The sequence below is a fragment of the Panthera leo genome, assembly GCF_018350215.1.
Source record: "Panthera leo isolate Ple1 chromosome Y unlocalized genomic scaffold, P.leo_Ple1_pat1.1 chrY_random_Un_scaffold_81, whole genome shotgun sequence".
Classification (NCBI taxonomy): domain Eukaryota; kingdom Metazoa; phylum Chordata; class Mammalia; order Carnivora; family Felidae; genus Panthera; species Panthera leo.
The window spans coordinates 58,985-83,864 of NW_024962235.1; the positions used below are offsets into that span (position 1 = coordinate 58,985).

The 24,880-nt window shown below is 48.7% G+C and overlaps 1 protein-coding gene across 1 annotated transcript; it reads right to left on the reverse strand.

Annotated features, from left to right (window-relative positions):
• Window positions 1-17,070: 17,070 nt before the first annotated feature.
• On the reverse strand, window positions 17,071-19,934 carry LOC122212853 (testis-specific Y-encoded protein 1-like). Its single transcript, XM_042926829.1, has 5 exons — window positions 19,113-19,934; window positions 17,813-17,890; window positions 17,545-17,656; window positions 17,261-17,406; window positions 17,071-17,155 (listed from the first exon to the last, which is right to left on the reverse strand). The coding sequence occupies exons 1-5, from the start codon at window positions 19,794-19,796 to the stop codon at window positions 17,084-17,086; spliced, it is 1,092 nt and encodes a 363-aa protein (XP_042782763.1). The 5' UTR covers window positions 19,797-19,934; the 3' UTR covers window positions 17,071-17,083.
• Window positions 19,935-24,880: the final 4,946 nt, after the last annotated feature.

Below are 24,880 nucleotides of genomic sequence, written 5' to 3' on the forward strand. Positions count from 1 at the left end.
GGACCGCGAGATCGTGACCTGAGCTGAAGTCGGACGCTTAACCGACTGAGCCACCCAGGCGCCCCAAGCTTTTTTTTTAAATATCTCTCAGAAGAGTTTAAAGTTTTCTGAAAAGCTTTTTTATATATTTCTTTCATGTTTCTTGTTAAGTTCCCTCCTTCCCTGCTTCCCTCCTTCCCTGCTTCCCTCCTTCTCTCCTTCCTTCCTTCCCTCCCTCCCTCCCTCCCTCCCTCCCTCCTCCCTCCCTCCCTCCCTCCCTCCCTCCCTCCCTCCCTCCCTCCCTCCCTCCCTTCCTTCCTTCCTTCCTTCCTTCCTTCCTTCCTTCCTTCCTTCCTTCCTTCCCCCCTTCCACCTCCTTCTCCTTTTTCTTCTGTTATGGCAAATGGTGCCAATTCTCTGACTATATTTCTAATTATTTCTTGTTTGTATGGGAGAATGCTAAATTGTTACCTTCTAACATGGATCATGTAATTTTATCAGGAAGACTCATGGAAAATCTGATCTCCCTGCCTTCATCGCAGTTATGTATAATTGACATTTGTTGGAAGGAGATAAACAGAGTTAAGAGAATTTCAGTCTTAGAAGAGAAGCCCCTGAGGTGAGGGTAGCCTGAGAGAGCAATTGGAGAGGAAACAAATGTGACCCAGAGAGGAGCTCACTGAACAATGTGATTGGGATAACCCCCAAAAAGCAGGGTGATTAGGAATAGCACCAATCAGTAATTGTCAGATATGATCAAAGCTGTACAAGGGCCACTTTAAAGTGTTAGATGTTTTCCTTAAATACAAAAACTTTTGTATTTAACCAAGAAATTATAAAGTTACCCAAGATAAAATCAGTAAAATTAAAGCATTTTTCTTTTAAACAGAAAATTCAAGGAAACCAAATTATTAAAGTAAAACATGGTAACATTATAGAGCTTTTGGTTATGAAAAAATCCTATGTACATATGCCAATAAAATAGACAATGAATGTTTTGGAGGCAATGTAAATGACTACAACTGGTTTAAGAAAAGGCAGCAAGAGAATGGAAGCGATGCGAGTCATTTCTTTGAAAAACTAGCATAACCCCATACCTCTAACACTGGAGCAAATGCGTAAGACTTGGGGACCAACTAGCCTGGCTGAGATGTTTCTTGCCAACACTTACTTAGTTCTTACTCATACCAGGGGAGGTTCTGAACATTTCACAAGTAATTCATGTCATTGTCCTAAGGGCCCTAGGAGGGAGGGGTTACTATTAACCTCCTTTTACACATCAGCAAATTGAAGAAGTTCAGAGGTTAAGGAACTTGTCTGCTCCCAAGGTCAACACAGGTGGCATGTGATGGAACTGAGAGGTGGCATGAAATAGTGTCCTCTAGTGCCAGCGTACCCAAGTTTACATCCTGTCTCAGCAGTACTAGGTGTATGATCATCGGCACAGTTTTTTTTAATGCTTTTGTGCTTTAGTTCTCATATATGTAAGACCAAGAGATGAATATAATAATCATATAAAGAGTTTAGAACAATATCTGAAACATAGCAAACACCCCTTATATAGAATCCTATTATTACTGCTATTATTATTAAAACAGGACAGGACAGAGAATACCTAAAAAGACATAATAACACATATGCAAACAAATGAATTTCCTGATACCTAAAATATCAGAAATTCCAGTAATTTATTTAGGTGCTCTAAAGTTTTTTTTTTCTTTTTCCTATAAATTGAATTTATTTTTAAATATTTTATGGTTTTTAAACAATATCTTATTTATTTTTGAGAGAATGCAAGCAGGGTCAGAGAGAGAGGAATAGCATATCTGAAGTGGGCGTGATGCCTACAGCAGTGACCCAATGTAGGGCTTGAACCCACGAACTGCGAGATCATGACCTGAGCCAAAGTTGGATGGTCAACCAACTGAGCCACCTAGAAGCCCCTATTTTTTTCACATATAGTGTTATATTACTTTCAGATGTACAATATACTGATTCAGCAATCCCTTACAATACCCAGTACTCATGGCAACAAGTGCACTCCTTAATCCCCATCACATATTTCACTCACTACAACTGCACCCCCCCCCCCAAAACACTGGTAACCATCAGTTTGTTATCTATAATTAAGTGTATGTTTCTTGATTTGTCTATTACTCTTTTTCCCCAACTTTTGATCATTTGTTTAGTTTCTTAAATTTCACCTATGAATGAAATCATATGGTATCTGTCTTTCTCTGACTGACTTCTTTTGCCTAGCATTATACTCTCTAGCTCCATTCATGCTGTTGCAGATGGCAAGATTTCATTATTTTACATGGCTGAGTGCTATTCCACTGTGTGTGGGTATTATACATAATATACCACATCATATAATTATGTGTGTATAATACCACATTATAATTCCACATCATATATACATACTAAATCTTTATCCATTCATCATTTGATAGACACGTGGCTGTTCCTTATCTTTGCTATTTTAGATAATGCTGCCAAAATTATCAGGGTTCTTGTATCTCTTTGAATTATCGTTTCTGTATTCTTTGGCTAAATACACAGTAGTGTGATTGCTGCAGTTGTGTTTTTCACGTTCTGAGGAACCTACTATGTTTTCCACAGTGACTGCACCAGTTTGCATTCCTATCAACAGTGCTAAAGTTCTTTTTCCATATCCTCATCAACACCTGTTGTTCATTGTGTTGCTGAGTTTAGCTATTCCAACAAGTGTGAGGTGGTATCTCATTGTCTTTTTGACTTGCAATTTCCTCATGGTAAGTGATGATAAACATCTTTTCACGTGTCTGTTGGCCATCTGGATGTCTTCATGGAAGAGTGTCTGTTAAGGTCTTCTGCCCATTATTTAATTGGATAATTCCGTTTTTCAGTATTGAGTTTTGTAAGTTCTTTATATAGTGGATACTAATCCGTTACTGGATATGTCATTTGCAAATATCTTGTCCCGTTGTGTAGGTTGCCGTTCATTTTTGTGGATTTTTTCCTTAGCTGTGCAGAAGCTTTTTATTTGGATGCAATCCCAATAGTTTATTTTTGCTTTTGTTTCCCTTGTCTCAGGAGATATACCTAGAAAACGTTTCTTTGGCTAATGTCAAAAAATTACTGCCTGTGTTCTCTTCTAGGATTTTTATGGTATCAGGTTCAGCATTTATATCTCTAATCCGTTTTGGATTTATTTTCATGTGTTTTGTAAGAAAGTGGTCCAGTTTCATTCTTTTCCATATTTCTGCCCAGTTTTCCAACACCATTTGCTGAAGAGAATACCTTTTTCCCATTTTATATGCTTTCTTGCTCTGTCAAAGATTAATAGACCAGATAGTTGTGGGTTTATTTCTAGGTATTCTATTCTGTTCCATTGGTCTACGTTCCAATTTGTGCCAGTACCATGCAGTTTTGATAACTACAGCTTTGTAGTAAAACTTGACACCTGGAGTTTGTGATGCCTCCAGGTTTTGTTTGCTTCAGATTGCTTTGTTCTTCAGGTTCTTTGATGGTTCCATATAAAGTTTAGGACTATTTGTTCTAGTTCTGTGAGAAATGCCGTTGGTGTTTTCATTGAGGTTACATTAAATATGTAGATTTCTTTGGTAACATAGACATTTTTTTTTTTTTTTTTTAATTTTTTTTTTTCAACGTTTTTAATTTATTTTTGGGACAGAGAGAGACAGAGCATGAACGGGGAGGGGCAGAGAGAGAGGGAGACACAGAATCGGAAACAGGCTCCAGGCTCCGAGCCATCAGCCCAGAGCCTGACGCGGGGCTCGAACTCACGGACCGCGAGATCGTGACCTGGCTGAAGTCGGACGCTTAACCGACTGCGCCACCCAGGCGCCCCTTTTTTTTTTTTTTTTTTTTAATTTTTTTTTTCAACGTTTTTAATTTATTTTTGGGACAGAGAGAGACAGAGCATGAACGGGGGAGGGGCAGAGAGAGAGGGAGACACAGAATCGGAAACAGAATAGACATTTTAACATTATTTGCCCTTTCAATCCGTGAGCATGGAATTATTCATTTCTTTGTGCTGTCTTCAGTTTCTTTCAACCATATTTAATAGGTTTCAGAGTATAGGTTATTCACCTCTTTGTATAAGTTTACCCCTAGATATCTTTTTTTTTTGGTCCAATTATAAATGGGATTGTTTTCTTAATTTGTCTATCTGCGGCTTTGTTATTAGTGTATGGAAATGCAACAGATTTCTGTATGTTGATTGTATCCTGGCTTTACTGAATTCGTTTTTCAGTTCTCACAGTTTTGTCCGTGGAATCTGTCAGGTTTTCTACAGTAGAGTATCATGTCCTCTATAAATCAAGAACATTTTTCTTCTTTATTGATTCCATTGCCTTTTACTTCTCTTTAGTGTCTAATTGCTGTGGCTAGGACTTCTAGTACTGTGCTGAATGAAAAAGTGGTGGGAGTGGACATCCTTGTCTTGTTCCTAAACTTATGGGAAAAGTTTTCAGGTTTTCCCCATTAAAAAATATTTTAGCTGTGGTTTTTTCATAGATGGCCTTTCCTAAGAAATGGAATGAATTATGCTAGATTCTAGGCGTGTTTTGTCAGGGTGTTAAAAGTGGTTTAACACAGTGGAGAAAGTGGTTTGACACAGTGGGGGGGGGAGTATGAAAATAATAATAAAAAATGTTAAAAAGGGAAATTTTTTGAGAACTTGAAAAATGAATACACTGAAGTAGACTAAAATGAGATGATGGGTGTAAAATAGAATTTGTGGGAAAAAATTACATAAAAACAGAACATATAGTAAAAATTGAAAGAAAAGTATTTTAATAAAAATTGAAAGTAAAAATAAAGTTTTTCACTTTCTGCAATCAATGAAAAGAAACGAAGAAGAGAAAAAAAGAAAGAAACAAAATCATTTGAAACGTTGAAAAGGTGAATAAACTGAAGTAGAGTAAAATAAAATGATGTAAGTAAAATAGAATTTGAAAAAAATACAAAAAAGTAAAAAACAGTAATATAAATTAAAGAAAAATATTTTTAATGAGAATTGAAAAAAATGAGTTTTTTCTCCTCCTGTATTCAGAAACAGGGGTAAAAGAGACAAGAAAGACAGAAAGAAAGAGAGAGAGAAAGAGAGAGAGAAAGGGAGAGAGAAAGAGAAAGAGAGAAAGAGAGAAAGAAAGAAAGAAAGAAAGAAAGAAAGAAAGAAAGAAAGAGAGAGAAAGAGAGAAAGAGAAAGAAAGAAAGAGAAAGAGAGAAAGAGAGAAAGAGAGAAAGAAAGAAAGAAAGAAAGAAAGAAAGAAAGAAAGAAAGAAAGAAAGAAAGAAAGAAAGAAAGAAAGAAAGAAAGAGGAAGGAAGGAAGGAAGGAAGGAAGGGAGGGAGGGAGGAAGGAGGAAGGGAGGGAGGGAGGAAAGAAGGAAGAAAGAAGGAAGGGAGAAGGAAGGGAGAGAGAGAGGAAGGAAGGAAGGAAGGAAGGAAGGAAGGAAGGAAGGAAGGAAGGAAATTGAATAGATGGACCTGCTAACAGATTGATGTAGACTGAAATTATTCCTCTTTGTCCTAGAAGTCAGGCTATGTAGTAGCGCTTTTTAGTCCATATACTAACCAGGCTGTGATACTTGTGTTCTTGAGAGCCAAGGTGGCCCAGGAGGGCGAGACTCAGTGTAACCACTCTGTTCTCCACTAGATGGCACTGCCAGCCTACTGGGATGGATTGTTGTGGCTCTCCTTGGTGCATATGCATATTCCCAAGAGCGGTGAAAATGGCGCCATCCAGCTACCCAGTCTGTTCTCCTGGATCAGCAATCATGCACTCGTCCTGTCTTCAGCTCCTGTCCACTGCCCCCTTTTGCACTCACCGTGACCAGGCACCAGGTCTGAATTTTGTCTCAGATGCACTTGTTTTCCCTGGCCCCTTACTTCTGAAGGACTGTGGCTTTGACCCGTTCAGACCCTCTGAGGGAGGGTCTCACAAAGCAATGGCCGAATGAGCAATGGGTGAACGTTGGCTGCACCTAGGATCGCTTGCTAGATCCTGCTGCTGCCTGTACCCCAACTCTAAGGCCCAATGCCAGACCGCCCCAGAAAAAGTTTGCGAGTTAGTGTAGCAGCAGCGTTTCAGGAATTATGGAAAACCATGAGACACATCTGGCACCAGGCTTCACTCTTAACGACCTTGTTCCAGCACCAGAGAAAGGGGTCATTTTCTGGAGTCTGCTGGGACCAGGTGTCTTCAACAATCTCTACCAGTTGTCCTTCCAGCAGTGGAACCACTTTTCCCTGTGTGGCCAGAGAACCTCCTACACCGAACCCTGTTCCTGAGGATTTGCCCTTCCCACCACAGCACTTCCAGGTATTGAACTGCAGATTTGTAGACTTTGTGTTGCCCTTGTTTACACTCTTAATGGGATTTAAAGGCTCTGTTTTCTCCTTTCTCCCTTTTTAGTTTAGTCCCTGCTGCCATTTCCAATTTTCCATGTTATCTCCACCTGCTTTTGGGGATGGGTGGTTTCCCTTATTCTCTGACCCCCTTCCACCTGCCCAGTCTCCTTCGCCTCTCTGCTCACAAAATCACCTCCTTTCTTGCACCTTCTCACTCTCCAAGTTCACTTCTCCATGTCATGTACCTGCTGAATTCTGTGGTTCAGGATATGTAAACGGTTGTGTTAATCTTCCAGTCAGTTTCCTGCGTGGGTATGATAGTTTAGTGTTGGTCTGGCTATATTTCATGCACGCGAGACACTTCAGAAACTTCCATGCTGTCTGCCATCTTGGCTCCTCCCCAAAGAGGTGAGATCTGTAGCACCGGTTCTCTGATATCAGATATCCCACAGGACAGATATGGTCAGTGACAGAGCTGACAAGGACATGTAGCAAAAAGGGAGGCCACTCTGGAAGCAGAGGCAGAGAACTGGCTCCAGACCTGGGAGGGGAAGCAGGGGCCCATTTGCTTGAGCCACGCCCACTGCCCTCCAGCTGATTGTTCCAGAACAACAGCCAACTGTCTGGGCCTGGCCTGGAACTCCTTCACCCCAAGGACTCATGGTCCTCCCTTCCTCCCTTCCTCCCTCCCTTCCTCCCTTCCTCCCTCCCTTCCTCCCTCCCTCCCTCCCTCCCTCCCTCCCTCCCTCCCTTCCTTCTTTCCTTCCTTCCTTTGTTCCTTTCTCTCTCTCTCTTTCTTCCTTCCTTTCTTCTTTTCTTCCTTCCTTTCTCTCTCTCTACCTCTTTCTTTCTTTCTTTCTTTCTTTCTTTCTTTCTTTCTTTCTTTCTTTCTTTCTTTCTTTCTCTTTCCTTCCTCCCTCCCTCCCTCCCTCCCTCCCTCCCTCCCTCCCTCCCTCCCTTCTTTCTTTCTTTCTTTCTTTCTTTCTTTCTTTCTTTCTTTCTTTCTTTCTTTCTTTCTTTCTTTCTTTCTTTCTTTTTTCTCTTTCTTCCCTTCCTTCCTCCCTTCCTTCCTTCCTTCCTTCTTTCCTTCCTTCCTTTGTTCCTTTCTCTCTCTTTCTTCCTTCCTTTCTTTCTCTCTCTCTACCTCTTTCTTTCTTTCTTTCTTTCTTTCTTTCTTTCTTTCTTTCTTTCTTTCTTTCTTTCTTTCTTCCCTTCCTTCCTTCCTTCCCTCCCTCCCTCCCTCCCTCCCTCCCTCCCTCCCTCCCTCCATCTTTCTTCCTTCCTTCCTTCCTTCCTTCCTTCCTTCCTTCCTTCCTTCCTTCCTTCCTTCCTTCTTTCTTTTCTTTTCTTTTCTTTTCTTTTCTTTTTCTTTTCTTTTCTTTTCTTTTCCTTTCTTTTCTTTTCACTCTTACACAGTTTCTGTAATACTGGAAGAGAAAAAAACTTTTATTTTCAATTCTCATAAAAATATTTCTCTTTAATTTATATTACCATCTTCTTTTTACCTATGTATCAATGGTTTCAAATTTTAATTTACTCCCATCAATTTTTTATTCTATTCCAGTTTATTCACTTTTTCAACGGTTCAAATTACTTCCAGTCTTTCTTTCTTTTTCATTTGTTTTCTCTTCTTCGTTTTTTCTTTTCCTTGATTGTAGAAAGTGCGAAACTTCATTTTCATTTCAATTTCTATTAAAATATTTTTCTTTCATTTTTTACTATATGTTTTGCTTTTATGTAATGTTTTTTTTCCAATTCTATTTACTTCCGTCATGTGATTTTAGGGTATTACAGTGTATTCACTTTTTCAAATTTTCAAACGATTTCCTTTTCTTCGTTTGTTTACATCCTTTTTCTCTGCTTCGTTTATTTCTTTTTCTTGAACACAGAGAGCAGATTCATATGTATTTTTAATTTTTACTAATTTTCCTTAATATTCTTCTACATTATTCTTTCCTTTTGTGTCTATATTCACAAACTCTATTTAACTCCCATATTCTCATTTTAGTCTACTTCAGTGCATTGATTTTTCAAATTCTCACATTTCCCTTTTTAATATTTTTTAATTATTATTTTCTAAATTTTTCTCCACTCCCACTTTTTTTTCCCTCCTGTGTCAAACCACTTTCAACACCCAGATGAAACATGCCTAGAACCTAGCATCATTCATTCCATTTTTTACGTGTGTGTTTTTAATTTTTTACTTTTAACATTTTATAATTTGAATATTTCATTTGAATTTTCTACCTCATGAGTTCCTTTTCTCCATTCAAAATGACAAAAGGAAGGAATTCATCCAGAAAGAAAGAGCATGAAGAAACGAGAGCCAGGGATTCAACCAACACAGATACAAGCAAGATGTCTGAAGCAGCATTTAGAAGCACTATTATAAGAATACTAGCTGCAGTCCAATGTAGATTAGAGTCCCTTTGTGCAGAGAAAAACTGAAGTAAAAACTGGCCAGAATGAAACTAAAAATGAAATAACTGAGCTGCAGTGACGGATGGATGCAGCAGTGTCAAGGATGGATGAGACAGAAAAGAGAATCAGCGATATAGAGGACAAACTTATGGAGACTATGGAAGCAGCAAAATCGAGGGACATTAAGGAAAACAGCACGATTGAAGAATGAGAGAAATCAGTGACTCATGCAGAAGGAACAACATCAGAAACATAGGGGTCCTGAAGAGGAAGAGAGAGAAATAGGGGTAGAAGGGTTATGTGAGCAAATCATAGTGGAAAATTTTGCTAACCTGGGGAAAGACACAGCCATCAAAATCCAGGAAGCACCGAGGACCCCCATTAGATTAAACAAAAACCGACCCTCAGCAAGGCATATCATAATCAAACTCACAAAGTACTCAGGCAAAGAGAATCATGAAAGCAGCAAGGGGAAACAAGTCCCTAAACTACAAGAGAAGATAGATCAGGTTTGCAGCAGACCTATCCAGAGAAACTTGGCAGGCCTGAAAGGAGTGGTAGGATATGCTCAAAATGCTGAATCAGAAAAATATGCAGCCAAGAATTATTTACCCTGCAAGGCTGTCATTCACAATAGAAGGAGAGAGAAAAAGGTTCCCAGACAAACAAAATTTAAAGGAGTTTTTGACCGGTAAACCAGACCTGCATGCAATTTTAAGGGGGGACACTCTGAGGGGAGAAATGATAGATATAGATATAGATATAGATGATATAGATATATAGATATATAGATATAGATATAGATATAGATATAGATATAGATATAGATATAGATATAGATAGAATTATATATATAGATATATATAGATATAGATATATACATATATAGATATATAGTTATATATAGATATAGGTATATAGATATATAGATATTTTTTTCTCCAACTCTTCAAACAAGATGATGGCAATAAATTTATATCTTTCAGTACTCACTCTAAATGTCAATGGACTCAATACTTCAATCAAAAAACATAGGGGAACAGAATGGATGACAGAACAAGATCCATCGATATGCTGTTTACAAGAGACCCACTTTAGATGTAAAAACAACTTCAGAGTGAAAAGAAGGGGATGGAGAATCATCTGTCATGCTAACCATCAACAAAACAAAGCCAAAGTAGCCATACTTCTATCAGACAATCTAGAGTTTAAAATAAAGACTGTGTCAAGTGATGCACAAGAGCATAATGTCATAATCAAGGGGTCTATACACCAAGAAGACCTAGCAATTGTAAACATTTATGTGGTGTATTTGAGAGCAACCAAATATACAAATCAATTAATCACAAACAAAAGGAACCTCATTCATAGTAATGCCATCATAGGAGGAGACTTCAACACCCCCCTTGCTGCAATAGACAGATCATCTAAACAAAAAATCAACAAATGGGGGCATTGAATGACACACTGGACCAGATGGACTTCACGTATATATCCAGAACATTTCATAATAAAGCAGCAGAATATACGTTATTCTCCAGTGCTCATGGAATATTCTCCTCTATAGACCATATCCTGGGGGAAAAAATCAACCCTAAGTAAGTACAAAAAGATTGAGGTCACACCATGCGTATTTTCAGACCACAACACTATGAAACTCGAAATCAACCACAAGAAACAATTTGGAAAGGTAACAAATACTAGGAGACTGAAAAACATCCTACTAAAGAATGAATGGGCTAACCAAGGGTTTAAAGAGGACATAAAAAGTAATATGGAAGTCAATGAAAAAGTATATGGAAGTCAGTGATAACACCACAACCCAAAACCTCTGGGACACACCAGAGCCGGTCATAAGAGGAAACTATCTAGCACGTCAGGTCTTCCTAAAGAAGAAAGTAAGATGTCAGAGACACAACCTCACCTTACCCCCTAAGAGGCTGTAAAGAACACCAAATATAAAAAAACATTCAGAAGACAGGAAATAACAATGATTAGAGCAGAAATTAATGCTATTGAAACCAAAAATCAAACAAAACAAAAACCAAAACAACTTCAAACAAACAAACGAACAAACAAACCAAAATAGGAGAACAGATCAATGAGCCCAGAAGCTGCTTCTTTGAAGGAATTAACAAAATTGATAAGCCAGTCATCAGTTTGATGAAAAGAAAAAGGAAAGGGTCCAAATAAATAAACGCAAGAATGAAAGAGGAGACATCACAACCAATACAGCAGAAAGGCAAACAATAAGAAGAGAATATTAGGAGCAATTATTTCCCCATAAAATGGGCAATCTGGAAGAAATGGACAAATTCCTAGAAACATATACACTACCAAAGCTGAAAGAGGAAGAAAAGGAAAATTTGAACAGACCCATCACCAGTAAAGAAATCAAATTAGTAATCAAAAACCTGCCAAAGGAAGAAGACTGCAGGGCCAGATGGCTTCCCAGGAAAGTGCCAGCAAACATTTAAGGAAGACTTAATACTTATTCTCTTGAAGCTGTTCCCACAATAGAAATGGAAGGAAAACTTCCAAACTCTTTCTATGAAGCCAGCGTTTCCTTGATTCCAGAACCAGAAAGAGACCACTCTAAAAAGGAGAACTATAGACCCATTTCCCTGATGCACATGGATGCAAAACTCAACAAGATATTAGACACTCAGATCCAACAATACGTTAAAATGTTATTCACCACAACCCAGTGGGATTTGTACCTGGGATGCAGGGCTGGTTCAACATCCACAAAACAATTAACATTATTCATCACATCAATAAAAGAAAGGACGAGAACCATAGGATCCTCTCAATCGATGCAGACACAGTGTTTGACAAAATACAGCATCCTTTCCTGGTAAAAACCCTCAGGAAAGTAGGGATAGGAGCACACATTGTGATCATAAAGCCATGTATGAACGACCCAACATTAATATCACTTCAATGAGCAAAAGCTCTCAGCTAAAGTCACGAACGAGACAGGAATGTCCACCGCCTCCACTGTTATTCAACATAGTATTGGAAGTCTTAGCCTCGGCCTCTTCATCCTTCTGCTCACCCTCTTCAGCTACTGCTCTTCCAGCCCTGGCTCTACCTTTTCTCCTCCTCCTCTTCTTCCCTCTACCCACGTCCTCCTCAATTTCCTCCCCCAGCTGCTCCTGCTCTTCGACTCGTGCTCCTCCTTCACTTCTTCCCTCTCCTGCACTCAATCATTCACTCTTCTTCCTCCTCCTTCGCCTCCTCCTCCTGTAACTCCTCCCAATCGTCTTCCTCCATCTCATCCTCCTCGTCCTCGTCTTACACCTTTTCCTCCTCCTCCTCCAACTCTTCCTCCTAGGCCACTACCTCCTTCTCCAGGTCCTCGCCTGCACTGCCCTTCCAGCTCTGGCTCTATCTTTCCTCCCCGTCCTCTTTTCTCTGCTCTCGTCCTACTCAACATCTTCCCCCAGTGCTCCTGCTCCTTGGGCTCCTGTCCTCTTCCTCCTTGTTCTGGACTTCCTCCTCCTCCACAAGTTGTTTTTCCTACACCCAGTCATTTACTCCTTCCCTCTTCTCCCCTCCTCCACCTCCCCCCCCACCTCTTCCCTCCTCCACCTCCTCTCCCCTCCTCCTCCTCTCCTTTCCTCTTCCTCTAACTCCTCCCCTTCCTGCTCCTAATGCTCCTCCGCTAATTCCACCTACTCCTCTTCCTTCAACTCCATCTCCTCGTCCTCCTCCAGAACTTCTTCCTCCTACTCCTCCAACTCTTCCTCCTCAGCTTCTTCATCTTTCTGCTCCCCCTCTTCTGCTACTGCTCTTCCAGTCCTGGCTCTATCTTCTCCTCCTCTTCTCTCTGCTCATGTCCTCCTCAATTTCCTCCCCGAGCTGCTCCAGATCTTTGGCTCATGCTCCTCCTCTTGCTTGTCCTGGACTTCCTCCTCCTCCACTTCTTCCCTCGCCTGCACCCGATCATTCACTCGTCTTCCTCCTCCTCCTCCTCCTGTAACTCCTTCCAATCTTCTTCCTCCATCTGATCCTCTTTGTCCTCATCCTTCACCTCTTCCTCCTCCAACTCTTCCTCCTAGGACTCTTCCTCCTTCTCCAGGTCCTCTCCTGCTACTGCCCTTCCTGCCCTACCTCTGACCTTTCACCTCTTCTTCCCTCTGCTCTCGTCCTAGTCGACTCCGTCCTCCAGCTGCTCCTGCTCCTCTGGCCCGTAATCCTCCTCTTCCTGGTGCTGGACATCATCCTCTTCCATTTGTCCTTCTCCTGCACCCAGTCATTCACTGCTCCTTCTCCTCCTCCTCTTCTTCTAACCCCACCCAATCCTCTTCCTCCAACTCCTCCTGCTCCTCCTCTCCCTCCACCTCTTCCTCCTCGGGCTCTTCCTCCTTCTGCTCCTACACTTCTACTCATGCTCTGGAACCCTGGCTCTATCTTTTCTCCCCACCCTCTTCCCTCTGCTCTCGTCCTCCTCAACATCCTCCCCCAGCTGCTCCTGCTCCTTTGGCTCGTGCTCCTCCTCATCCTGGACATCCTCCTCCTCCACTTGTTCCCTCTCCTGCACCCAATCATTCACCCTTCTCTTCCAGCTCTAACTCCTCCCAATCCTCTTCCTCCAACTCCTCCTCATCCTCCTACTCCTCCTCGTCCTCTTCCTCCTCCAATGCTTCCTCTGGACATCCTTCTATTCTCCAGGCACATCTTTGTCCCTTAAGACTACCACAATCTCCTCTAAGGACGGGAGCAATAGATCTCGCACTGCCCCCAAGTCATCCGCAATGAGCACCGGACCCTGCGGATGGGCTCTCACAAGCCTTTGTGTCCCTGCAAAAGGAGCCTGGCAACCTCCCAGGCCTCCCGGGGAGACTCGGTAGTGGGAACCTGGGAGCAGCGACGGGATCCCCGGTGCAGCGACACCCAAGGGATGGTCATATCGTGCTCTGTCTTTTCAACAACACCTACAGCAGTATCGGACGTAGAGGCCGGGACCCAACGGGCCTCACACGCGACCCCTGACCAGCCAGCCTTGTGTCGGCAGCGCCATCCAGGAGGAAGCTCACCGACACATATGCCAGGCCTGGGACCCCAAGGCGCTTCGATCACCCCCTAGGCGGATAAGGTCAGGCCTAGGTTACTGCATGGGACCTGATGCATCCGTACAGTCGTCCCCAGTTCCTTGTAGGACAGGTCGGACATCCTCCACTGGGCCATGGGGTCTCCATGCTGTCAGCTGGCAGCAGCCAACACATGACCAGCGGTACTGGGACACCGTCAAGCCTTTCCTCTCATGCTGGACGGTGGCCATGTGTTTACCGAAAGCCCTGTATGGGGGCAACGGGCTGCGGGGAAGGCAGGTAGGTGGGTGGCCAGGCACAGACGAGACCATCCGCTGTGCTCCCGCAGGGTCACTGGGACTTCACTTCCATCTGGCCCACACGCAAATTCTAGGGATGGGGCTTTGGGGGCAGTGCGGAAGCCTTGCAGCTTCAGCGTCAAGGAGCTGGGCACACACACCTGTGGGCACAGCCGGCAGCAGACTGGGACCAGTGTTCCTCCCTAGGCCCCTTTGACCGTCCACCACCTGAGAAGAATACTGGAGGGGCTGTACAGCTTTAGCCTCCCCAAAGCGCACACACAGTGGGCTATGTGCTGCCCACTGTGGTTTGGGGCAGGGCGGGGGGAGCCCGGTCAGAATCCTGACCACAATGTCCACAGCATCCTCTGTCGACATGCAACCGCTGAGACACTGAGAAAGGAACCCAGTTCCCCATTTACATGAGGCCAGGAGTCGACAAAGCCTGAGGCTAATCAGGGTCACCCGCACAGGGACTGAGAGGCGCATTCTGGCACCACTTACATGCAAGGGGAACACAGTTCTGGGACACACCTTGACATGTCCCCAGCCCAGCTGCAGCGACAGTGGTGATCTTGTGCTGCGGGGAGAGGTGTTGCTGGCAAGGAACTGTCCCCTCAGAGAGCAGCTGGCAGGCTGCTCACCTGCCCATCCACACATGGAACACCCACACCACCCTGCTATGGCACCCCTGGGGGACTCAAGTCACCTGAGGTCTAGGGTCCCAGCTCCTCCCTTTCCCTGGGCCTGGTGCACAGGAAGCAGAGAGGAGAGCCCCAAGGAAGAGCTGACTGGTGACAAAACATGGCTCGTCTGCCAAGAGCAGAGATTCTTGCTGGACGGCTCCCTCCAGGGAAATACCTACGCCCTCTGCACACCACGTAGCCTGACAGGTTGGGTTCCCTAGCTACCCTGTGCACAAAGCCTGGGCACACCATGTAGCCCCTACGTATTTGCTACTGTCGGCCCACCAGAGCCACTCACACACACACACACACACACACACTCACTCCCACATAGACACACACTAACACACACACAAGCACACTTACTCACAAGTGGTCCACTGGCCACTGGACACAGGCTTTCCTCCCCTCGGCCCCCCTCTTGACCTTGCACCAATCTCCCTTTTGCATCCTGACTTGAGCCCCCTGGCACAGCAACGACTGCACCCATCCCAGCGATTACCATCAGGACTCAGGAGGGAAGGGACTGCACTCTTGTATTCTGGCACCTGACCGTCCCACATAAGCACCTCATTCACACAGACCGCTGTGTCTCTCCTTGTCTCTCCAGTGGCCTAACCACCCACTCCTGCACACACAGAGACACACGGCTACGCAATCGCATGAACATATGCACGCTCACACTGCCGGCACCACCACGGATCTCAGGCCCAGTTTGCCACAGACGCCCACAAACACTCGCACGAACTCACGCTGGATCTCTGCCCTCGTGCGTACTCTCTCCATGAATTCCCACTCATAAGCCTCGCTGCTGCCCACAACCCACACCTGCCCCTCCCCCTCACACATCTCCCATCCTGAGCCACTGTCTGAGGACAGGGCTCGGGGTCAAAGGAGCCCCGGGTGTGGGAGGCAGCAGCAAGGTATACTGGCGTCGACTATGAGAAGGCTGCCTGCTCCTGAGTTGTCCGGGGACATGTGGTCTTAGCTCTGATCCTGACTGGAGGCTTTGCTGACTGGATTCTATCTCACCAAGGACACAACACCCCTCTGGGAGCAAGGGTCCTGGATGAAACCCCCCGAGTCCTGGCCACACTGTACCACGACCCAATGGACCAATTTGGTCCCACTGTGCAATCCCCTTCCCTGCCTTTCGGCTCTGGCCTATACAATAAACCTCCAAATAACAGGTCTGTCTCTTCCTCCTCCTCCTTCCAGGCTCTTCCTGCCCAAGAAGGCAGGCCTCTGTGCACATGGCAACACCGGCCCCACCCCAGTACTGCACCTCTCCTGCACACACAGAATCACCCGGGCAGCGGCAGGACAGTCACACTCAGGTCCCTTCCTCATCGTCCCTCCTCAGGTCCCCATACACACACACACACACACACACACACACACACACACACACACACACACACACACCAAAACCAGAAGGGTTTTTAGCTTCCTGTATGTGTCCACATAAACATCGTGGAAACTCTTCAAGGCTGCCACACGTTATCTCTTCCTCAATTCTCTCCGGGGCACGTAGAAGACAGGAGACTCATCCACCCATCTCTTCCAGCACTGGTGGCGTCCTCCATTGTTTCTGCATGGGCAAAGATAGAAGCTCTGCGCCATTCACGCCCACACAGATGCAGAGCCCCTGACGCATGTGGGCACACGCAGACACATTTGCGTACACGCACACACACGCACCCCCACGCAACAGACACCAAGAATGATACGGGATATTTGCAGATACATCCCAGATGGTGTCACTCTTGTGCCTCGCCCTTTTGCGATCCCCCTTGCTTTCTCACCCAGGGATTCATTTCCAGCCCCCAATGGCCTTGGACCAGTTCTAAGAATGGCTGTCGAGTTGCGGGAGGACATGGCGTGGTGGGGCACATGGAAGGAAGTGCGAGATTCTCACCACAGTGGCTCCTGGGGACACGGCAGCTCCTGACCCAAAGACTGGCAGGCAAATCCAGACTGAAGGAGCAGGGGGAAGCCCGGGACAGGGCGGACATCCACGGGGAGCATTTGTGGTGAAGCACTGCTCCTCCCGAGTTGCTCTCCAAAGCCCCAGCCCACAGCACAACTGCATTTGGTTTGCAGGCTTCGACCCTCTGTGTGTTTGCAGCTGAGGCTCTGCAGGTCCCCTGTCATCCTCCCACCCTCTCCCCATGCTACCTGTGTCCCTGTGTCGGCGGACCTTCCATTTCCAAGCCAATGTGTGGCCCACGCTCCCTTGCCCATACAATACGCAGGTCAACACACCGCATACTGGGGTTCTCACCGACACATGAGCACGTCAGATCACTGTCTTCTGGTCCCTTCCTCCCTCAGGTAGTACTGCAGGGGATTGGGCCACAGGTCCTCGATGATGATCTGGAAGAGGACACAGGCCGGCGCCACATTGGGCATAGCCCACTCTCCTCTCTGGCCGGGGGCCACCCACATCCCCACTGCTGACGAAGGCCTCAGGGGCCCCACCTCGGCAATCCTGTTCGCCCCTGGGCAGCTGTGCTCACACAGCCAGTTGAACAAGTTAAGGCTGGTGGGGTCATGCCTGCGACTGGGAGCTCCACGTTCATAATCCCAGAACCACTGGACTGGAGTGGAACGCGATGTCCTGTAGCCTGCAGGAAGAGAGGATTTGAGGAGCAAGCTGACGGCCTCCTCCCCACCCACCTGCCCCTCCCCCTCCCCCTCCCTCCTGCCCCTGATTCATGCTCCTCATCCCCCTGCCCCGCACCATCATGGGACCCACACCCTACCAGCAAAGCTCAGCTGATACTCCTTAATGATCACTGGGTTCCGGAAGTACGGGTTGGCCCCAAAGAAAAACATCACTCTGCAGCGGTACTTGGGATGGCCCACTTCTTCCACCTGCCGTGAGCAATGGGACAGGAGGGGGCAAGTGTCCTCCCTCGGGGTCCTGAGCTACTTGCCTGGCTGTGAGGGTGAGCACCTTTGCCTCACCCTCTCCTGCCCAAATCCCACACCCGACGGGACGGCCCCCAGCCACAGCCTCCCCGGTCTCACCTCCAAGTCGACCACGTAGCTGAGCACGTCTTTGTCCTGGGCACCGATCATGGCCGACAACTGGGGGTGATTCAGAATCTGTGCTGTGTCAAGGAGCTGTGCCTTCAGATGCTGTGGAAACAGACACAGCCCCCCTCCAACCCTCCCAGGCTAAGAGCAAGGGACTAGATCACGGCATGTGCAGAAAGACCAGGAAACACTAGTCCCCACACTCCTCAGCCTCTGCAGATGCATCAGACCCCATCGACACTGGGCAGTCCGTTGGCTTCCTGTACCTCCCACGCTGTCTGCACACAGCAGGGGGAGACTCCACTGCCTGCACGCCTCACAGTTCCTTCCTATATCTGACCTGTGTGGGCTGCCAGCAGCCCATCATAGCTTGTGATGTCGGCATGTGCTCTGACCCCTCCTCACGGCTGGGTTTCTTGGCATATTCCCGTGAAGACCTATGTTGTCACCAGCCTCCTGAGTCCAGATGGAATAACATGGCTTACAGGAACCCGACTGCACACTTACGCTGCAAGCAGAGGGTGTGGGAGGGAGAAAGAGATCGAGAAGCACGGCCGAGGAGGGCCGAGGAGGGAAAAGGATTAGACACAGTGACACAGCCAGTCCGGAGAGAAAGACATGGGTGGGACCGAGCCGGAGCCTGAGGACAGAGAGGGAAGCAGGGGTGGAGATACCAGGAGAGAATCCTCTGTGTGTGTGTGTGTGTGTGTGTGTGTGTGTGTGTGTGTGTGTGTGTGTCAGGGTCTGAGGAGGCAGCTTGTACCCCATTCGGAGTGGGTCTCAGTCGTCCTACTGTCTGGCAAAGGGGCGTGGCGTGGTTCCACTAAAGGTCATGAGTGTGTGTCTGAAATGCTCTCTTTTGAAGGAACTGCTAGGAAACGTGCACAGCCTGTGAATGTGAAGGTGGGTGTGCGGCCTGCGTAACTCTCCCATTTTGCAGCGAAATGTTTCCTTGCCTTATCTGCTCTGAGTGAAGGCTGCTTTGTGCTACCCTAGCTCTGGTAGCATGGGGACACATGGCTCGTGTCTGCAAGTAATATTTGAGACCAGCCTGCAGGCCAACGTTGGCGGAGACCTAGAGGAAACAGACCCAGTCACCAAGTCCCCCCATCCCCAACAACCGCCCCTGTCCAAGGCCTTACACTGGATCCCAGACCACACCAACCCAGGGCCAGGGACCATTCCCCAGCTCTCCTCTCTGGGGGCCATCGCCCTGAGGCACCCTGCTCTCAGTGCCCAGCCCTCCTGCACAACAGCCCCCGCCATCACCCACCAGCACAAGGAAGGATACCGCCTGGGCCCAGAAGCCAGGGATGTGCTTGATGATGGCCCTTCTGTGATCCAGGTGAGAAATCTGCCTCCGAAGAATCCTGCGCTTCAGCCGCCATAAGGCCCTGGAATCCTGGGCATTCCCAGCGCTGATCTCCAGCTGAAGACGCTCCAGCGCTGCCAGCGGGTCCTGGGCTGAGGCAGGACGCAGCGCTGGCTCTTGCTGCTGCAGCGGCTGTGAGAGCTGGGGCCCCTCCTCCGCCTCTGCATCTGCCTCGCGCTTCTCCTCTTGCTCCTGAATCTCCTCCTGCTGCTGTCTCTCAACTTCCACCTCCTCCTCCTCGTGCATGTCCTCTGCTTCTGGATTGGCTTCCTCAGAATTCTCCTCTCCAGCCACCTCATCCTTGGTCGCCTCGCCGTCCTCTTCCTCCTCCCCGATCACCACCTCAGCCGCCACCATTCCGTCATCCAATATCAGCACCAATTCCTCCGCTGGGCTTGCCACCTGTATCTCACACCCGGCCTGGGTTTCCTGCACAGGATGGGCGCTTGCCGCCCCTGAACCTGGGGACTGCGGCCAGCCCACGCCCTCCAGCGCCCCTGCATTCCCGCGGGGCCGGGACTCTCCACCTTTCGCATCCAGGACGATCAGGGCCCAGGGTCGGCGGGAATCTCCGCTTTGTCCGGACCGCGACACGCTGGCCATGACGCTCGGCCCCGGCCCCAGTGTAGCTAGGGCAGCCTCAGGACAAGGACAAGGAAGTGGAAGCAGGTGGAGGGAGCCTGGGCCTCAAGGCTGTTAGCTCCCTGCTGCCTCTCGCTGCAGCCCGCCCAAGTTGGGCGCAGGCGCACAGCCTCTGGGATTTGAGGACTCCGCATTGGCTGTGGCTGCTGTGGAGGAGGGGCCGAGACAGAGGCAGTGAAGAGTGTGCGCATGCGGCCTGGGAGAGAAGTGGTTCCAGGGCAGGTCAGGCCCGCTAGCCAGGTTCACAGAGCAATCAGTTGCAAGACAGCAAGACAGGGTGCTGGTCGCCAGCAAGCGCGCGCCAGCGGCCGGTCCGGGCTCTGGGGCAAGTGCCCAGCCGCCAGCGTGACCCCCGTTTTGCTGCATGTCCTCTTCAGCGCTGTCACCTTCCAGGCCTGACTTGCGAGGTCCCGGGTATCACACAGTCTGTGGTCGCTTGTACACCCTTTCCCCAGAGGCCTCACTGCGGGCACCAGAGCATTCAGCACAGGAATGTCCACGCCGTGAGCCACGGCATGCTCCGTCCCTTGCCCCTTTTTCATGAAGCTGGGCAAGGCCTGGAGAAGTCCTTGGTGTCGCGCCTACCAGAGCCACATGGCCGTCTGCAAGGTTTCTCCTCCTTGGCCGTCAGGCTGAGGGCGGAGGTAAGGTGGGTGCCCACCCAGAACCAGTGACACCCACCCTAGACCCACCCCACCACCGTGTCCTTGCAAGAAAGCAGCTCAGTAGAACTCACTGCACTGCAATTCAGAGCAAAGAACAATCCCCAGAGCCCCATCTGCCCCTGGTGCCCTACTGATCTCCGTACAGAGCGCCAGGGAGATGGGTAGTAGGATTTAGTAGTTTGCTCTGGGCCGGAAATCTAACCTTCCACGAAAAGGAGGACAACTCCAACCAAGCAGGGCACTTAGGGGCCCTTCACCGAGAATTGCAAACTTGTCTGTGTCTGTCTCTGAGAAAGCCCCGTGCCTGCTTTCACTAGTACACACGAAAGCAGACGAGTTCCCTTCACATTTCCCAGGCACCAACAAGAATTCTGAAGAAGCATGCACCCAGACACAGAAGGTCCACTGAGAGAGACAGTGAGAAAGAGACACACAGAGAGACAGAGCTATAGAGGGAGAGAGAGAGACACGTGCAAGCAGAGCAGATGAAGGAAGGACGAGTGGAGGGGAAGACCGGCCTGGAGAGGGAGAGTCCGGGGAGATTGGCGGGAGAGACAGGGAGGAGGAGCAAGACAAGAAGAGACAGAGGGGCACCTATTACAAGGAAGACAGGCGGAGACAGGGGGAGGCATTAGTGATGGAGAGGAGGGAGACGAAGACAAAGAGAGCTGGAAGGAAAGTGGGAGGGAGGGACAGGAAGAAGACAAGGGAGGGGGAGGTAAGGAGAGGGTAGGAGGAAGGAGAGCAGGGGCAGCCGAGGCGGAGACAGGTGGGCTGACTCTGAAGACAGGGCAACTGCAGTGTGCACTTTCACCTGGTGAAATTCACCTGTGCAATTTGCACAGAGACGAATGCTGTACAGTGGTCAGCCCTCAGCACAAAAGGCACCGCTCCCACCTGGACCTTAAGGGCAGTCTGAAACGATCGCTGAACTAGAAGGAAGCTGCAATGAGGTCATTCGGGGTGAGGAAGAGGGCACCGCAGGGAAGAAAACAAGGACCCGTTCCCCACAGGGCTGCTGGAAGCCCTGCACTTACCAGCAGGAGACAGGAAACGGGACTGCCGGAAAGACACAGCAGAGGTTTAGGCACAGCATGTGCGGGAAGAAATCACGTCCCAAAGCTCGGCAAATTCAAGCAAAAGCAGAGGCTGCACATCCATGAATGTCAATGCTTTCCAAGTGGAACCAACGAAGTTCTCACAGATGCCCAGGAAATGTGCTCAACTCTGAGGCCCCCTCGCCTCTGGCAAGCTTCTCATCCAAAGCGACTCATCACATAGAAAAGGTGGGCCGTGAGCAAAAGAGCCAAGGTCTCCTTCGGATCCCCGGTCGCAGACAGGTGATCCGCCCAGTAATTTCAAGCCAACGTATGGTGATAAAGGTTACCTTCCACCACAGTGATGGAGGAAACTCGCACCCGAGGGGAGGACAATGAGTGAGAACCGCATCCCAGGCTGTAAGCTAAGGACGGACCATCAAGCTGTATTGGAAGGTCACGAGACCGTGACTCAAATGTCCGTACAGACACAGAGCGTCTGCAGAAGCACGAGGGCTGGATAGTTGTAAGCAGGTAGCAGGATTTCTAAGTCTGGGCTGCCTGTATGATACGAAAGGCTAACACGTGCAAGCAGAGCTATGCCCATGTGATGCGGATCAGCCTCCTGAGGCGGTACTTTGTACCCTGTGGAGGACCTGGGAGACGCATGCAGGCGGGCTCCTTGTGCACCTCTGCCACCAGGCACACGTGTGGGAAATGTAGGGCCAAAGGGTTTGCCGCCGGGCTTAGTGTGGCTCACCCTTCTGCGGGTGCATTGAGCATCAGTGCAGAAAGCACTGGGCTCACTGAAAGAAGCCAGCGCCTGACAGAAGCACAGTGGTGGTGAGCCCTGCCTGATGGATTCCTGAGGAGACTAAAGGAGTTAAAGGCATGCAGTCCACCAGAGAGTAGAGTGGTGCTAATCAGGGGAGGGTGCGATGAGGAGGTGTCGGGGCTCGGGTGTGAAGATGCAGTCATGCCATGTGCATGAGTTCTGGAGATCTAACTTGCACAGGGCAGCCGTAAGCAATGCTTCACCGCCTCGTCAGATTTCTCAGAGGCAAGTGCTCTCACCACAAACAAAGAGGGGTCGCTGAGAAATGTCCCGGTGAAGGTGGCTGGACGGAGCGCTTGCACGTGAAGGATACGGGCACATCCGTCACTGCCCATTGTGTCCCTCAGGCACGCACTAGTCCTGGTGGACTAAGCTGAGCTCAGAACCCAGCAGTCAAAGGTGTCAGCCTCGTTCCTGCAAACATGGATCAGACTCCCAGGTAGGACGTAATGGACAAATTAGGGACCAGAACACACAGGAGGCACACGGAAACGAGACACACACTGGCAGGGGGAAGTCTCTCCCAGCCAGGAACATGCCACGTGGCAAAAGAGTAAGTGGGAAAACGTTGCCGGTCCGCTTTTCACAATTTACGCCTGCATCTGCAATGTGCAGGCCAGTGACGACTGAGCCCCTCGGGCGCAAAGGGTTTGAAAACAGAAGGACAGAAAATAGAGGTGTGATGGAATGCTCACAGCAAGCCAGCTGCATTTGGGGACATTAACTGGCTGGCAGTGAGTGCATGGCCAATCCTCTGACGAAGGTCCTACAGGCACGGAAGGATTTCTGGCTCCTGGAACATAGAACAGAACACGCAGAAGCCCCTCCACCTGACAGCAGGACAGCAATTGGATCTGTCAGTGGAAGAAAGGGGTTGAATGCAGAGGGAAGCACACTCAAGCGCAGAAGCATACACCAAAGACAAGACAGGCCACCAGAGCCACAGCTGACCCAACACACAGGTGTGCAGAGACGAAGGCGGTTACACGGGTACAGCTGTGCCCACTTAGGCCAGGCAAGGAGGCATCACCAGAGAGGTGTCGGCACAGGCAAAGCCAGGAAAAGACACAAACACGCCAGGGCTCACTCAGGGAGACAGAGGAGCACAGGCAATGTGAGACATTTCCTGTGAACAGAGAACAACGTGACGATCCCGACAGGCCAATGAGACACGTGTGATTCAGAGACATGGAAGTCAGAAGGCTCCTGAATTGCTGAGGGTGTCCTCTCTCGAGGGACAGCACTCTGGAGCCCACACACGCTGATGTTGGGGTGGAAGAGGCCGCTGGGCAGCAGATACAGTTGTGCAGGGGGTTTAGCAGCTCCTGGACCCTAGGGCTCCCCGGGGAGAGCTGCGGATACGGGAGGACACCCGGGGATGCCGGGTGTGCAGCATGAGGGCTGTAATCCCTCGGACACAGAGCACCGAGGCCTCTGCCCACGGACCTCAAGTGTCCACACTTGAGGGTTTGGCTCTGGGTGCCGTGAGTGTATTCCACACCCACACTTTGTCCGTTTCTTGTCTTTGGGACAGGCCGGGCGGAAACGTCACCCTGGCCCCGAAGGAGGTATTGGCTGGAGATATTAACATGTGGGGGACCCTGTGTTCACCTGTCCCCTAAACTGTTCCTGCTCGGCAACACCTATCAAGTAACGGCCTGCTTGTGCAGGAAGATGCCCCAAAGGGCCCAGCCTCATGACCACTGAGGCCGTATTCCCACTGCACAATCACTGGCCATACTTTCTTTGGATGTTCACACCCAAAGACTCGGGTCAGCACTGGGAGCTTTTCCAGGGTACCCTGACATTTACCCATCAAGCAGCTGAGAAGACGTGCCTCTCCAGCCAGTGTGCAGACAGCAGCGAGAGAAAGGCCTGCCTTCCCTTCTAGAGAGTGCGACAGCCTCTGCCCTGGAAGAGGTAAGGCTTGGTCGCACAGATCCTCAACTCCACAGCGTGCTGACACCCCGCTGACCATGTTGTCTGCATATGATAGGGGCAAGAGGCCTCCATGCACTGGGACTGCCCACGCCTTCTCTGGAATAGACCCACTGCAGAGAAGGCTCTTGTACTGCAGAGCTGTGCAGTGGGGATCCTGGGGAGCTTGGGCAGCTTGGGAGACAGGAATATTAGTGTCGGGATGTCAGTGTCAGGCACGCTGTGCTGGGGGCCGTGTTACATGGGGATACAGAAGAGCCTGCGATGGACAAGGCTGAACTCTGTCTACTGCACTGCTCGCACGGTGGAGCTTTTGCCCCATCCCTAGCACAGACATCTCTGGCAAGCAGCCATCTGCTGTGTAAGGAGTATCCCAGCACTCACGTCTTCGCAGGTGAGGCTCGTCCCAGTCCTTTCTAAGCTCCAGGCCTGCTGGGGACCTCTGCACAGAATGCTAAGGCCTCACAAGTCCATCGTTCCCTATGTGGCTGAGGCAGCCTTTGTCCTGGCACTCAGGCAAAGGAACACAGGCTGCCTGGGACGAGGCGACCTCCCTGAGCGCCTGCTGGT